At 35.4% G+C, this 16,317-nt stretch overlaps 2 protein-coding genes across 8 annotated transcripts; one reads left to right on the forward strand and one right to left on the reverse strand.

The window, feature by feature from the left end:
- Positions 1–363: 363 nt before the first annotated feature.
- LOC110821663 (transcriptional corepressor LEUNIG_HOMOLOG-like) lies at positions 364–10,365 on the reverse strand. 4 transcript variants are annotated; one of them, XM_088215907.1, is made up of 19 exons: positions 10,172–10,365; positions 10,012–10,073; positions 9,572–9,653; positions 9,290–9,387; positions 8,919–9,028; positions 8,521–8,807; positions 8,342–8,417; positions 6,838–6,949; positions 6,213–6,262; positions 5,842–6,111; positions 4,909–4,986; positions 4,446–4,661; positions 3,956–4,085; positions 3,731–3,843; positions 3,059–3,208; positions 2,781–2,936; positions 2,555–2,671; positions 2,236–2,433; positions 364–1,024 (listed from the first exon to the last, which is right to left on the reverse strand). In XM_088215907.1, the coding sequence occupies exons 3-19, from the start codon at positions 9,601–9,603 to the stop codon at positions 881–883; spliced, it is 2,337 nt and encodes a 778-aa protein (XP_088072033.1). In that variant the 5' UTR covers positions 9,604–9,653; positions 10,012–10,073; positions 10,172–10,365; the 3' UTR covers positions 364–880. The 4 variants fall into 4 exon arrangements, with proteins under 4 accessions (XP_088072033.1, XP_088072036.1, XP_088072035.1 ...); XM_088215910.1 differs by having other exon boundaries at positions 3,731–3,840; positions 4,446–4,646; positions 10,172–10,364; XM_088215909.1 differs by having other exon boundaries at positions 4,446–4,646; positions 10,172–10,364.
- Positions 10,366–11,830: 1,465 nt separating this feature from the next.
- LOC110821825 (PPPDE putative thiol peptidase family protein) lies at positions 11,831–14,620 on the forward strand. 4 transcript variants are annotated; one of them, XM_022051779.2, is made up of 6 exons: positions 11,831–12,034; positions 12,481–12,730; positions 12,833–12,890; positions 13,016–13,113; positions 13,348–13,664; positions 13,771–14,620. In XM_022051779.2, the coding sequence occupies exons 3-6, from the start codon at positions 12,882–12,884 to the stop codon at positions 14,172–14,174; spliced, it is 828 nt and encodes a 275-aa protein (XP_021907471.2). In that variant the 5' UTR covers positions 11,831–12,034; positions 12,481–12,730; positions 12,833–12,881; the 3' UTR covers positions 14,175–14,620. The 4 variants fall into 4 exon arrangements, with proteins under 4 accessions (XP_021907471.2, XP_021907469.2, XP_021907470.2 ...); XM_022051777.2 differs by lacking the exon at positions 12,481–12,730; XM_022051778.2 differs by lacking the exon at positions 11,831–12,034 and having other exon boundaries at positions 12,044–12,730.
- Positions 14,621–16,317: the final 1,697 nt, after the last annotated feature.

Here is a 16,317-nt window from a genome sequence, read left to right on the forward strand (position 1 = left end):
AGACCAATTAATAATTTTAAATATAAAAACTTCAGATACTAAATTATAAATAATTATATGTGTATTATGTAAACTTCTTCTACTTAAAGATCCGGATGCAGACGGACACTCACCACTTCACTTCCACTCTTACCTTCGAATTTTAAAGCCTTGATTTATTATAATGCAAATGTAGAATGTTTATTATTGACGTAAAGAACAGTTTTATTAGCTCTAGTACAGTTTCTTATAAATTTTTTTTTACTCAGTTGCTAGTAATTTAAATACTATTTATGTAAGTGTGATATTTTGTGTAGAGTATAATTTACATAATATTTTTTTTTTTTTTTTTTTTTTCAATTAAGAAAAGAAACGTCAAACAAATATAAGAAAGACTGTAAATTTAAGCCACCACAAAAAGGTTTCACACTCCATTTAAGTAAACTATTTAACTATAAATGTGCCAAGAAGCACAGAGTAGAGCAAACATATATACTTCCTATGTTGAAACCCTTCCCAAACTTTAAATGACTAAATTTACAAGCCGAAGGGTCCCCGGGAGCTAGGTTGATTAGTAACGGTCTATCTGGACACTTATAAGTATTTCACAGTCTATCTGAATACTTATAATGAAAAATATGCCACAACTATCACCTTCAGCACACAATCTGCCCCGTGTAGCAGAATTCCAAGAGAAAAAGGTAATACTTGCCATCAAACTTAGTCATTAAACTATTATAATTGACTTTTTTTCCCTCTATAACAAACACAATCTCTAAACAGCTTGTTATTGCATTCTTCTCCAGAATCTAAGGATTGGTACCTCTCCAGAATCTAATTATTGGTACCTCGTGGGGACAGGGAGATTGCCATAAGATCCATCCCTTGTATATTTGTGGACCTATTTCCATAGCTTTACTGAACTGTCATGACTTGCAGATGCCACCATTCCTCTGACAGGTGATTGGGCCAATGCTGAAATTATATTCTCATGCGCTGCAATTGTCATGCTCTTATTCTCAGCTATGTTCCAGAGTTCCAGTGACTGCAACAAGCCAAGAAACGAGAAAGTTACTATATAAGCCCTCGATTTAAAGAACACAAGATATAGTTATTCTTGTTCAATATGCTCTGGAACCATGCCAATTTGTCAATACAACTAAAAGGCTAATGTCCTACTTTACAGATGCTCTGAAAGGCTTATACTACATCAAAGGTTCCCAACATTTGGTATTAGTTATACTACACTACCATTTTTTTGGGATACCCTTATCTTGTGTTGAAAAGATATACAATTGATGAGTTCAGTTTGAGTTACTCACTACTAACTACTCATAACTTAATCTGACTTTTAAGAACCAATGGTTTGAGCTAAAATGGTTGCTGAAACAATGGTGGATGGACTCAGAATTCCAAATAATAATAGAGTATTTACCAACATGATCACTGTATACTGGTGCATTTTTAGACCTTACGAGACGTTAATATTATGATAGATGACCTTGACAAGTACTTCAAAGACTTTTCATTATAACCAATGGCCTTTAAAAAGTCACTGAGCAAATGGCAACTAGACCCAGAGTGCTTTTATTTACATGAAAACATGTGCTAACACAGGGATGGGCAATCTTGGACCTTATGAGACTTATGACTCTGACAAATGAACTCGATGAGTAAATTAAAGAGTCTTCATGTTGGCACACTCTTTGACCTTACAGAGAATTTAATTCAACACAATCTATCAAGAACATCATAAATTTTAGTGGAGAGGACTGTGATGTCCTTGTCTCACAATGAAAAGAAATGTGATAAATGTTCTAAAAATGTAAGGATTCAAGGCATTCTTACTAATAATTTGTGCTTAGGTTTTTTTGAGGGACAGTAACTTGAACTTAAAAGTTGTTAGGTTAGTAATATTGAGCCTCTAAGATTTAGATTTCTGGTGTTGATGCAGCATGACTGGTTAAAACAGCTCAGGCAAGTCCTTCTTTTATGACCTAGTTCCTCCACCACAGTACCCTCCAATTAGATTTACTGATGAATTTTAGGTTTTGGCTATTGGAGGATCCTAAGTATTCTGTTTCAAGAATGGGATGAATGAAGAGAGGGCCACTGTCTACTCAATTACTTGGGGACAAGCCCCTTCTTTGAAAGGGAAAAGGTATTTATAGGCTCTTTATAGACAAGGAAATCACCAGAATTGATGTCATATTTATAGGAAAATGTAAATAAGACAAACAAAAGTAAAGAAGGTACCGAGATTCCTCCAATGACCAAAAGAGTTGAGTAACTAGGGTGAAAAACACAAGAATGAAATTGGTTGCTATTGGAGCTTAACTCCTGGATACAATCCCCTGAAGCCACCGACCAAATCTTCACCAAGTTCTGACTGACTGATGCCAGATAATCTCCATTAGCATCCCAGCATATATAGTTAACCATTTCAGGGTGCCCCTGTAGATAATATGGAAACCTTAAAATTTGAAACCAGCTAAATAATTGATATCTGAAACACAATAAAAATCAGCTCTTCAACCTCAATCACCAGATAGATGCAGTATCTCATGGTTAATACCTGAAATGAGTATGTTTGCCTGTCAGTTTCGACATCAAAAATTGACACTACTTTATCAGATGCTGCAGCTAATGTTTGTCCAGTTCTTGGTTGAAATCGCACTTGTGCAGTACCTCCCTACATCAGGCAAATTTACTTGAATGTGGCACAATTTAATTGTCCAATCCAATTGACTGAAATCCATCACAAATTGATGGCTCTTAAGCAGGAAAGCACAGACATGTACCTTAGAAATTCGAGTGCAGGAGAATGTATTGATATTCCAATATTGAATTTCATTGTCATTATCACAGAAGCAGAAAAGATCTGTCTTCTTAGGATGGAAGTCAAGGGACATTACTGGGGAACTATGTGCAGTGTATGCTCGCACACAAAAGCTTGGCTGCCACAATTAGTTCATAAGTTAACAAAGCACCTATAGAAATAAAGCTTGGATGCAAAGGTTACGATTGTGAGATCACAGAATTATGATTCAACTACTAAGCAGAAGAGTCAAAGAGTTACATTTGCTGCATCCCATAACCGCACAGATTTATCAACTGAAGTTGTTACCAGCTGAGATGAGTTTGGCCTAAAGCGAACATCTGTTATAACTACTTTGTGTTCTTCAGGCGTGCTTTCAGTTTGTAGGGTATCCATGTTCCAGAGAACAACCTGGTCGAAACAAATGCAAGTCACAATATTTGCCTTTTGGGCCAATAACTAATATCAATTAACTTTAATTCAGTTGCTAGACACATGCAAAAGTAACAAGCAGGCCAAACTCAATGATCTGATTAAGACTTTGGATACAGATTCAAAAATGTTTCACAATGTAAAAAGTTCCCTAATTCTTCTTCCCTCTTTTACTTTTTTTTTTGTCAGGGGAAGGAGGGAAGGATGGAAGAAGAGGTGTGGAGGGACTCGTTGACTGCCTTGTGACACAAGCATGGAGCTCCTCAATCAGCACCGAAAGTCTCATCAGTATATGGACATGGAGCCCATCATTTTCATTGCATTAGGCACTGTTCAAGCAATCCTACTTAATTTATCAAAGAATTACTGTTATAAGAGATGTTACCAAAGTTGATTGTACCAAAACAAGAGGAATATATAAGTCAGTAAACAAGTTACATTCTTCAGCTTGGTAATGTTTTTGTTAAACATGGGGATAACTTTTTCTGCTATGCATTATACCTTCTTGTCATGTCCAGCACTGGCTAGCAACTTCCCATCAGAAGAAAAATGACAGCAAGTGACTTTGCTATTTCTAGTCCGTATGCAACCAACTTCCCCAAAGGTAAAACCTGCTATGGACAATATGAGTATAGCTGAAGTAATTTCTTTTTTGAAATAAATTATAGCTGAAGTAAAATTAAAAGGCAATATGAACTGAGTACAAACAGCTTTTAGAATAGTTACTTTTAGCCGGCTCTTTTTGCTCGCTAACACTCTGTTTTAGGGCTCCATATGGATTGCTTCCTTCTCCTCCATCATGTGACAGTATAATTTCATCTATAGAAGCAATATCCCCAAATAGGTCCATGTCTTCCTGCACAAGGAAATTGTGTCCCCAGAAATTTAATGACGCAGCACTTTCCAAAATATCTACATAAATGAATTATCAAGCAATTACATCCTGATAATTAATAAACCCAAAAACTCGGTACATTGAGAAAGGTACAGTTTTCAAAAGAAATGATCAACCAACAGCATGTTCTAGTCACCTTGCAATTACTGGAACGTAAAATTGGTAGAAGTTATTATTGAGGAAGGTTCAGGAAACATCCAGGAACAAAGAATCTTTCAAAAAAAAATTAGGTTTCCATCCACTGGAAACTAAAGAAACCCAAACATGTTCCTAAAACATACTCTAGATCATTTACACCTGTTACATTTTTTGAAGGCATACCAGTAAGTTGGAAGATGATGGACGCCCTCCTGTCCCCTCTGAACCATACACCATTAAGTTTTTCGACACGGTAGGTATTCCATCACCAGGCGTGTGAGTTGATGGAGGAGAATTTGGAGAAGGGCCCACTGTGTTTCCTGTTCCAGTGCTATTAGCAGGTCCAGAAGAAGAGTGCTGTTTCCGTTTTCTGTTATTCTGCGGCTGAGTAATTGGCACCTTAATGATGATTAGTTTAGTTTGAAGTTTAAAAAGAACTTGATTGCATTTTTTTAAGAGAAAACATGATTGCATTCTTATGCCATACAACAATATGACCAGCACAATTTTTATACCATAACACAATATAGATGATAGTGTGAACTGAACTAGAACTATTATATCATAACTGTAAATAGCTTTTTCCATCAAGAAGCTCACAGCTCATCCCACGTTATCAGATCAATAATTCTGAATTAAGTACAACCTGTTGTAGTTGCTGCTGATGCTGCTGAAGTTGATCCTGTTGTTGCAAAGAAGAATTTTGCATCTGAGCCATCTTCATCTGTGTGTACACAAAAAACTCACAAATTAGGTAGTTTCCAATAAACACTGAATGTGCCATGAATCACCAAATGATGGTAGAAACTACAGAAAATACAACCAAGTCTAAGAGGCACAGGAATGAGAATGGATCCAGAATAATTAATCATAATATATTATAATGCAAGAAACAATGGTTTTGTGTTATACATGTGCAAGCATGCTGTGAACAATTGGAACCTAAATAATAGGATAGAGCTAACTTAGCATACGTAAATAGAAGATTCACAAACACAGTCCTGAAGAGTTGAGAATTTCCTTGTCGTCAAACTTCTCTCCAAGGCAAGCAGCCCAAAACTGAGAAATAACAGAGTTGCCAATAAACACTGAATGTGCCATAAATTCCTAATTGGTGATTACAAGAAAGTTTAATGCCACTAGGAGGAACAGGGATGACACAGTTTCCAGATAAAATAATTCCTGAAGTTATATAGAATAGAGCAAGTAACCATGACTGATATTTATGCATGACAAAGGTGCAGACAAAGATACCTATTTGCAAACCTAAATAGTACCTTAGAGCTTTAAACTATGATAGGAAGAAACAAGATTCACAAACATGGTTCTCAACTTTTGAAAAGTCCCTTTTCGACAGAGTCACCCCAAGCACATTCTCCTATTGTCTCACACACATGTTCAACATACTAAAGCTACCTATCCATTGCTTTATTTATTTTTAGAAGAAGTTCCAGGAAAAAAGAAAAAAAAAAGGAGCAGTCACATAAGGTTTGCAGCAATAATGCAATTTGCTTCTGTCTGTAAACCATAATGACCAAGTTGATGGAACAATGTCAAAATACTGGGCATGTATTCATACCTTTGGTGAACTTGACTGCACTGGAGAGCATATTGATCCATCATTTCTAGTGGCCTGACCATCTTTCGCATGCAAGTTACCTCTAGGCAACTGACCAACCCTACGGGGATCCATCTCTCCACTGTTAGTTGAATTCCCGAGGTTGCTTTGTGATTGTGCATGAGCTAAAACCTGCTGCTGCTGTTGTGATGCCAAAAGAAATTGATTTTGGGCCGGTAGATTAGGTTTCTGCATTTGTACACCCAAATTTGGTCGTAATTGATCTATTCCCTGCATAATTTGATAAGGAATCAACTCTTAGTGACAAGGCGTACCCAAATTATGTGCATGAATAGCTTGTCGAGAACAGAGAAAAGGTATTTAGGACTTACAGTTAAAGGCCACCCCTTTAAAGGAAGCCCAGTAACACTTTGGTTAATTCCTGAAAAAACAACACCACATAGAAAATTTAAGCATATCTAGGGGAATTTTTCTATGACAGAAAAAAGAACCTATTGACAGGTAGGTACCACCTGTATGCAACGGCTAGATATGGGGAAAAAAATCTATAAGGTCCACAAGCTCTCCTAAATTGGGGAGAGTGTGACCAAGGAACATAAACAAAGAATCTTATTCAGCCAAAAATCTCAAACTCTATAAACAGAGTTTTAAACCCTTTTGAAAAATGATAGTGGCTTTAGGAACATAACACATTAGAAGAAGCTAACATCTTTTGGATGAATATATTTATATATTTAGTTGTTATTAAGTGATGCATATAAGCTTACAAAGTTCAAGAAAAGAACCTAAAGGGTACTCAAACATCACATGCAACTCTATAAGTATGCTCCATTCAGACACTAATCTTGGTAACAAACAGTGCTCTAAGTGGAAAGACAATTTAAAGTTTGCATCTCGTTAAGGGAAAAGATGGAGTTACAGTTTTCTTAGAGAAAATAACTATTGTGATGCATTTTATTATAAACATACCAGCCATGGAGTGTTAGGCAGTAATACCTGCACCACTTAGTCCAGATTTTGAGGGAAAAATTGCTTGTCCATAAATGGATGAAGGATCCGTAGGCAGACTTTTTGGACTTGCTCCCAAGTTGACTTCACCTTTGATGTCCTACAAATTGCAGATATTGCCCCAACTAAGAAGAAGTAGAAGAAGAAGAAGAAGAAGAAGAAACTACAAGTACAGTATGCACAGTTTTTGGCAGATGGAAAATACCCTAATAGTTCTTTCCGCGACACAGACCCAATGGTCCTACTTCACAGAAAAAGAGCTGTAGCCATTTACCTTTTTCATATATTTGGAGCAAAATCAAGGATAATGCCGAATTATATGAGGTTTTGATGTTCAACCGTGTCCAAATCAAAGTGAATTAAAATAAAAAAAATCTGATGCACACAGTATGTCAGTTATTTCAATTAAATTTTGGTTGCATCAGCCCTTGTGCTAACCAAATGAGACAGGTTAAGTGTCAAAAAGAAAAAAGAGCAGACAACTCTTGACTCTTAACTCTTAACACTACACTTTGTGAGGGGGAACCATCCACAGCAAATATAACCACCAAGAAGCCAAGATGCCAAAAGCCAGAAGAACAGCAGCACTCACAATCAGATTATCAAATTAGTCAAATTAAGGTGAGAGATACTGCAGCAGAAAGACAGTAGAGAGAGTGAGAGAACAGAAGTGGAACAGTATTAACACCAGCAGCTAAACAGAGATGAAACAGAAGGGAGAGAAGACTGGAAAAAAGGGGAGAAGAAATTAAGAGAAAGAGATGAGAGAATATTTTTTTTTATTTGAGAGGGAATAAGAGAGAGAGAATATACAGTCACAATGTACCTCCAAAAAATAACTAACTTAGCTAAAGCATCTTATCGGCAACAGTATCACAATGTAAATGGTCCAGCAAAAATGATCCACTAGCACCAATAACCAGTGACTCATCATCCCACAAATGATAAAGTGACAAAATGAACAAAAGAAAGTAAACAATACAGACAAGCTCTTTGGGTTCTAGTCTCTACACATCTACACCTAAATGTAAACCTAAAATGATTTCTGTAAGAGACACTTGATTCTGCATCCACAAGTTTGAACTCAATATGGAGTGAAGATTCCATTCAAAAGTAGCACATTTTGTTGCAAATACATCAATCGCGACCGTAAAAGCCACAGATACAGCAATTTTCTCATATTAGAATAATGTAAAGGTGTTTGGTACACAGCAACAACTTGCTAGCATGTTCTGAGAAAATGAAATAGGAAAGAATAGATAACACATGTAAGTTGTAAGCAAAACATGTGGAAGCATGTCACTTGCAACAGGGCTGCTAGATGCTTAAATGGTATTTCCATTGAGTGATTTTCAGTGAAAGACAATTTTGTCTCTCCCAATATATTGAAGTGGATGTTTCAAACAGAACCATTTACAGAGACAAATTTCACACTGAAACATAATTTATCCAAGAGGAAAATGTAAAGAAATAACAGGTTTAAAGTAGTTACATTTGCTAGAGCAGTTCGTCCCTGCATTTGCTGCAATGCCATAGAAATGTTCCCGGGATTACCTTGTACCAACTGGCTGAATCAACAAGACAAACCAGAGAAAATGGATGATCTAATTAAAACAGTTTATAGAATGTAAAATAGAGTACTAGTACATACACGAAATATCAGTCATTTACCCTTGATGATTGGCTGATGGTTTGAGGAGGGCCATCCTATTGGCATCGATTAGAGCAGGCGATGTCTCTGTATCCATTGAATGGGGATTTTTCATTCGTTCTTCATACATTTTCATGGCCAACACACTTGCTGATGGTTGTCCTATCATTCCTTCAGAGTTTAGAGCACTAATTGAGCTCCCAAGGGCAGGATGATTAGGATCCCTTCTTTGCAAATGTACATTCCGCTGCTGCAGGAGCTGCAACTGTTGCATCTGTAGCTGCTCCCTCGCCTTCATTTGCTGGGCCTAATAGTAATAGGTAAAGGAGACAATAAGAGACTCAACATAAGGGTTTATATTTCTCTATTAGAAAAAATATGAACAAAGTGAAATCCAAGTACGACAAGACAACTGCACCTCTATGTAGGCAGCAGCAGCCTCTGAATGTTTCTCATTTGTCCTTGCAATGAATATGTCCCAAAAGACAGACCACCACTCAAATAGAAATCCTCCAGGTGCATCAATTGCTGAGCAAGAAAATCATCGCATATGTCAAGTTAACACTCAATCTGGATATTCTTGCTAGCTTAAAGAGTTCAGTAGGTAATAAAACACAATACATTCCCCAGAGACAATTTCTGGACTGTATTGATGAGGAATATACTCGATCATATAAATTTATAACATGACAATACTTTTTTACCAAAAAGAAAAGAGAAAGAGAGAACATGATGATCATATGACGCGGGTTAAGAATGCTTGAACCAACAATTAGCCAACAATCTTACCTACTGGATCTGTTGCAACCTTCCCTTCTGTCATAAAAGCTTTTGCAGAATTGTGCAATTTCTTTTTCACCAAATAATCATGAATATAAACATCAAGCCTGTAGAGCGAAGAGAGAGAGAGAGAGAGAGAGAGAGAGAGAGAGAGAGAGAGAGAGAGAAGGTAACGTCAAACGATGATGGTATTAAAACTACTTAGAGCTACCAGCAAATTCAAGTAAAATCTCTCCCATTAAAAATTAAAAAGGAAAAAGAAGTGAAAGGAAAAACCGAAACAGCACTTACATCTTATCAGCTTCCCAATTACTCTGCGCCATGATACCGTCTCAACAGTAGCAGAAGAATGACAAGCGCTCACCGCTTTTACCTGCAAGCAAGCGCACCAACACAGTACCACTTCAGATCTCTTGTAGTTATAGCAGTTAGTTCAAACCAACAAAGATACAAATAAATAGCGGGTATTAGTAAGAATTCTGACGTTTCAACTGAAAAAAAAAAAGAAAAGAAAATTCAAAACTTACACGCAATATTTATCTTAATTACAAAAAGAACGTCTAAACCGCTTAAGCACTGTACTACTTTTTGCTAACCCAACCTAAATTTCATATATTCTTAAGACTTCAAAATTGGCTTCCTCCAGCTTTCCTCAAATTTACCAACCAAACAGACTTAAATCAGAAACCGAAATCACAATTCAGACTGTTTTGAGGAACTCGTAATCATACCAGCTGAATTCTGCAACACTAATCCCACAAGATCTCTGTGATAAATCCTTTAATTAATCAATCTGAGTCAACAAAACAGAAATGAAATTAACCAAAGCAACTCAGAATCTAAATAACCGAAATAAATCAGTTCAATGGGCCGTAGATCGACGATCTATACCATTAACCATGTCCAATTGCCGGTCATATTTCAAGAGCTGCACTTCTCAGAATGTTTCAACTGAGAAATTATAGTTATGTCTGATTGTGAAAAAAATTAAGAAGAAAAAGAAAAAGTTCTCTTGAGTGTAGCTGAAGTGGAACAGCTCGAGCTTTAACGGCGAAAAAGAGAGAAATGGTACGTAAGAGAATCGCAAACTTATCAAAGATATTTAGAAGGTTCATTGTGAAGGAACCTAACCTCTGGTTCGGCGCTGACTCACGCGCTCACAGTCTTTTTCTTTTTTCTTTTCCTTTTTCAATTCTAAATTATAATATCAGCCGTGCTTTGTTAAATATTGAATTAATTAACCTCTTTTTATTTTATCTGTGGCTAATATCGTAGTAAATCTCTTTCCAACGGAGTTAATACAATTACTAAAATTAGATAAATTCTTTAATTAATTAGATATTAACTTTTAACTGGAAATATTATATTAATTAATTATTTATCAAAATCAATCCCCAAAACCATTTATGACAATTACACAAATTAATCATTCTAATTTTAATAACATAACAAAATAACACAAAATTTCAGACACTGAAATAAAAATTTTGAACTCCTAGAAAATAATTTTAATTCATATTTATTTCATACGTAGCGTCCAGCTGGTGATCAGGTGGGTTCATATAGAAAATACATAATTCGGAATATGTTCTGTAAAGAGGTTCGGAGCTGGCTTCGGTGCCAAAGTGGGGAGGCTCGGCTTTGTATAATAGATGCGGGGGCACTGCTTCGTAAGCGCTTAAATGTCGAATAAGTTGCGCCGAAGACAGACAATAACAGTAGTCTTCATGGGTGTCACGCACACGTGCCTGTCATGGAGTATCGTATTTTGCATGAGTCGTTGAATGTTCAGCGAGCGGCGGAGATGTCGCGAGCTCTTAAATGCCGAACAAGTTTGAGTAGTATATATTAGTGTTGTGAAGGCACGCGCCTTGCTAGCGAGTTGATGTTTCGTGAGCGGTTGAGGTGTAAATTTGCGGGAGTTGCGTGAGTTTTTCAGTTATGGGGATTGGGTTTTAAATCTTAATTTTTATTTTCTTAAAATAAAATATTATATTATATTTCATGGTTGAGCTGGAGTTTAAACGGATGCAGTGTGTATTATTGCGGGCTTGATGTCACCCAACGAAAATAGAGAGGAGATAACAGCAAGATGGTGGTAAAGGTGGAAATGCATTTAATGGTCTTTATTATTTGGTTAAATTAAACTAAACATTTAATTGTTTGATATGTACAAAAAATTATAATTAATAAGTTTTATACATAATTATTTTTTCAATATAATGCATAATTAAAAATATCATACGGACTCAACGGATTTGGTGGGTCACGAATTTTTTAAATATAATAGCAAGATGTTGATTTCCAAATTAGTTGTTTTTAGTTTTTATTTATTTTTTTATTATAGACCTAATAAAACTGTGATATTATTAAGAAATAAATGCGCACTACGATAAGTCGCCAACCCCCGGTTACTCGAGAAAAAGGCCAAAGAAGCTCTGCGATTTAAAAAAAAGGTCAGACCGTCGGAAAAGACACGTGTCAAATATTTGGTGGACAGTAAGTTCTAGAAGGTCATAGAAGAGCACTGGATTATGAATCGCAAGCCCGCGTCAATTCCAACTCGAGGGTCGTCTTAGAGAATCTTGTGCCCAAAGGCAAACGCCGAACCACCCCCGCAACTATAAAAGGGGACCCGGATCAAGCTCTTGGTTCAATTTTTCCTTTCTGTTATTTTCTCTTGCGTTAGTTTCTTTCGCGCATACCCCTCTAATCCCGCAAGAGAAGATCCTTTATCGTTTCTCTTTCTCTCAGGTGCTCTTATCCTCTTCCTGCATTTTGTGTCTGCGAAATTTCATATTCAAATATCAATACGGTTATTCAGCTATTTGATGAATGGTTTTGTATGTTGATTTCTGGACATTTGGATTTTAGATTTACATGTTTAGTTCTCAATTTTTGATTTCGATATCGTATTTTTTCGTATGTGAGAATGTTGGAATTCAAATAACCTCTCTTTGTTTCGAATTTGGGTATAGCAATTTGAATTGTGTTGAAATTGGGACAGTTTTCTTCTGCGTTTCAGTTCTTTTTGTTTCGAGATAATTATACGGTGATGATTGTTATACGTTGTCTCCTCTGAGAAAATGATTCTTTAGTAATTGGTGCATATGCTATTCTTTTTCCTCGTGTTCTTAATCTTCTTAGAACAAACTGTGTATCTATGATGAGTTTACGTAATCTATTATTGGATCTGCAAGATTCGATGAATTTACATGGCGGAGATGCAATGTGGGGCTTAATCTTCGTTGTCTATTAGTTCGTTATCGAAACAATTCCCCTTTGGTAATAACATGTTGGGGGGTCGTCTATTCCTTTTGGTACTTCGTGAAGGTGTGTACATGTGTGTTTGTGCATTTGTTTGTACTTCCGTATTAGACGAAAACTAAATCATCGATGGAATATATTTGCTAAGAGTCTTGGAATCCTGCCATAGGAACGCTTTTTACGGTCTGTATTACTTCTTTTTGTTTTCTTTCTACCGTGTCTAGTGGCTACTCTGAAAATGCTGCTCGATCATATCCTCAAGTTCTATGGTTTTGATTTGAATAGGTTATCCTTCTTCATTGAGCGTTTTGCAAGGAGCTGAAACTCTGAAGAGATGGCTGAGGTTTCCGATCCTCTCTTATTCTCAGTGTTCTGTTTTCTCTGTTTGTCATCGGTCATCTCCGGCAATTTGTACGTTTAACTGTCTTGGTTTACTGAGTATATTATTGAATTTCAAATGGATGTCAGGAGGGTCACAAGGTTACTTTGAACGTATATGACCTAAGCCAAGGGTTAGCTCGTCAACTCTCAACAACATTTTTAGGGAAGGCTATTGAAGCGATATGGTAAGTTCTGGAGGCAGGCTAGTAACATGAATATTTTTATGGTGTTAATATTTGAAAGTTATTTACCATCAAATATAATAATCTTATCTTCTATTTATAACTCAAGATAAATGAAAGGAAAGCGCGAAGTTGTTGCATTGTTTTCTGAAGTATTCCTCTGTGATCATGATGCTAAGATATATATGTAGAGATAATTATTGTGGTTTTGTGGGTCTGAGTTGCTCTATTTCTCAGGCACACTGGAGTCATAGTCTATGGTAACGAGTACTATTTTGGGGGAGGCATACAGCATTCGCCTGCAGGAGCAACACCATATGGAACACCTATTCGAGTGATAGATTTGGGCGTTACACATGTCCCCAAGGATGTATTTGAGATGTATTTGCAGGATATCAGTCCCCGATACACGGCAGAAACTTACAGGCTGCTTAGTCACAATTGCAACAACTTCAGCAATGAGGTTGCCCAGTTTTTGGTTGGTACCACAATCCCAGACTACATTCTGCAGCTGCCTAATGAAGTTATGAGTAGTCCTATGGGTGCACTTATATGTAAGTAGTTAGCTGCTATAAATTTTTGTTTAAGGTCTTTCTTTACCTCTCATATGAATTTTTAGTTTTCCCAATCTCACGTTTGTCTATCCTTTTTGGCTTGCAGTGCCCATGATACAGAATATTGAAGCAACTATGAAGGCGGGTGCTGTTCCTCAAGTTCCTCAATTCAGGCCAGCTGCAGAGCCCTTTAGTTCCTTTGGCAGAGAAGCAGGTCCAAGAAGTAAGGACGAGATTGATGATAAGTCAACCAAGGTCGAGTGGCCAAAGAGATCAGTTGAAGCAGTACCGCCAGCTGTCCAGCCTGCAGGGACTAAAGAGAAAAGTAGTGGTGGGGTTGCAGGAGACCCTCTAGGGGATGCTAGGAGCAAGGTTCAGGAGGAGATTACTCGTGAATTTGCTGCTATCATGGCAACTGGAACATTGCGTGCAAGTGAGGCTGCTGCATTGGCAACCAGGAAAGTCATGCAGAAGTACGGGAATATGAATATTGTCATGCCACAAAGCTGATAGGAATTTGCTTTTACAATTGGGTTCAGGACCCCTCAGTAGATACGATGGAATTCTTTTATCAGACTTGAAGTCCGGTAGGGGTTTTGCTTTGATACCAGGGTTTTCTAGTTAGCAAAAAATTACTGGTTCTTTCTCATTAGGTTGGAGGCTGCGGGCTCAATATAGAACTAATCTAGAATTGCTCTGGGTATATAGAACTATCTAGAATTGCTCCGGGTACTTAAAAAAACGAATTTAACTTTACCACTATTATTCATTTCATCTGTGTATGAACCTGAGACAAGGGGTCTTAAATGCTTGAATGACCTGAATGGGAACTATTGGAAGATGTGCTTGAATTATGTTTCAGCTTCTGTTGTGTAGTTTTGGAGGAATGATTGATAGATAATTCACAGTGCAATTTATTTATTTTCATCAATGAGTATGAAAAACCTTCTGTATTAGATTTCCAATGGCCATTGTCTGTTAAATACCTGATTATTTTGTTTATGCATTTTAAGATGGTTATACTTGGATTTATTATTATTTTTTTGTTTAATGATTAACATCAATCCGTATGCAGTACTTGAATATATAAACTATAAAAGATTCAACCATAACTTGGATTGGAATAATGTTCGCTTGCATGTAAAGTTGAATATGCAGTAATGTAGGACAACTAATTAGAAATCACCCCCAAAAGAGAAATAATAAGTGCCTATACCAATGAGAAGTGGCATATGTGACATGTTATGTTAATTACAAATAGTATAAATCCATGAATTAATTTCTCAATGAATTTATCTTTTGCCAATCAATATAATTCACATATGAATTTAAATAATGATGCATTATTAATTATATTTCCTGTAAACAATTTGTTATCTTTTAACAGTCCATATAATTATTTACGTCAATTATATATTTTTCTCATAATTTCTCATATAATGTGTTATTTTTCCTTTTACTTCATTTATCATATTAAATTATGAAATTAAATAATGATACAAATTTATACAAAATATACATTTAAAATTAATAGGCGGGGCTGTGAAAAGCAAATATATCACAAGTGACATCTTAAAAATACTATATAAATTATATAAATACAACTATATAATTTTTTTTCTTCGTAAATATATTGAATCATTTGCCAATTCCATTAAATTAAAATTTAGTTAATGTTTTATCTTCTTAAATTTTTTTTTTATAAAAATTAGTATTTTAAACCATATCACATAAGATGATAAAAATAATATTATTTTTATTTTAACATATTTTATATTATTAGTTACCATAACTGTTTATTTTCAATGAATATATTTTGTTTTTAGATGAAGTGAATACTTCTCAAGTTGATGCCGAACCCCAAGATCCTTGCTTCAACCTTAAAATTATTCAGTTGGTTTAGAACAAAATTGAGATCACAAGTAAAAAGGAAGTAAATTTGTTCAATCACTCAAATAGTAGAAATTAAATAGAATCCAAGAAAAATAAATAAAATCCCTTGAACCCAATCTAAACAAGAATCAAGAACAATTGAAATAGAAAATCAAAATTGAATATAAGTGATAATAATTATATTCTAAATCAACACCTTGTGCATAAAGTGAAAAGAAAGGCAAAACGCTTTTAGTTCAATTCTGAAATATTTGATTACTACTATTCATGTCCACAAAGAAAAGTTTCTTTGGTATTTATAATCAAAGAAATCAATGATAAGTTACAACACAATAACTATAATTGTAACTCCCACAATAATTAGGCTAATTATGTAATAATTACAATTGTAACTCCAATAATAAATAGGCTAGTTATAAGCATGTAATTGTTATGTAACTTCTTATAACTCTACTTTTCTTAACCAACACCACTAATTGTTTATAACAACAAATAGTTATGAGTTTATTCTTGTAATATCACTAAGATAAAACTTAAGCCAAATGAGTTATATTTGACTATATGAGCTTAATTAACTCAAATTAAAATAAAATAATATAAAATATTTAAAACATCTCAACTAATCCAACTCATATACAAAACTTACTCACTCTTTACCAATAAGACTCAAAAAAGCCCAAATTATCTAAAATCATTTAAACCCAATTAAACTTACGAATTTGAACTGTTCAAAAAGTTTATATTTGAACTTTTCACAATT

Source organism: Carica papaya, chromosome 3, assembly GCF_054855325.1.
Source record: "Carica papaya isolate Zhongbai chromosome 3, ASM5485532v1, whole genome shotgun sequence".
NCBI classification, from domain to species: Eukaryota; Viridiplantae; Streptophyta; class Magnoliopsida; order Brassicales; family Caricaceae; genus Carica; species Carica papaya.

Coding starts and splice junctions, on each gene's coding strand:
- LOC110821663 (XM_088215907.1), bottom strand. CDS start 9,603: ATGGCGCAGAGTAATTGGGAAGCTGATAAGAT. Junction 9,388..9,571: donor AATTGGGAAGCTGATAAGAT/GTAAGTGCTGTT, acceptor TTCGCTCTACAG/GCTTGATGTTTATATTCATG. Junction 2,937..3,058: donor GGTTATGGGATGCAGCAAAT/GTAACTCTTTGA, acceptor TAATTGTGGCAG/CCAAGCTTTTGTGTGCGAGC.
- LOC110821825 (XM_022051779.2), top strand. Junction 13,114..13,347: donor AAGGCTATTGAAGCGATATG/GTAAGTTCTGGA, acceptor TCTATTTCTCAG/GCACACTGGAGTCATAGTCT. Junction 13,665..13,770: donor TCCTATGGGTGCACTTATAT/GTAAGTAGTTAG, acceptor TTTGGCTTGCAG/TGCCCATGATACAGAATATT.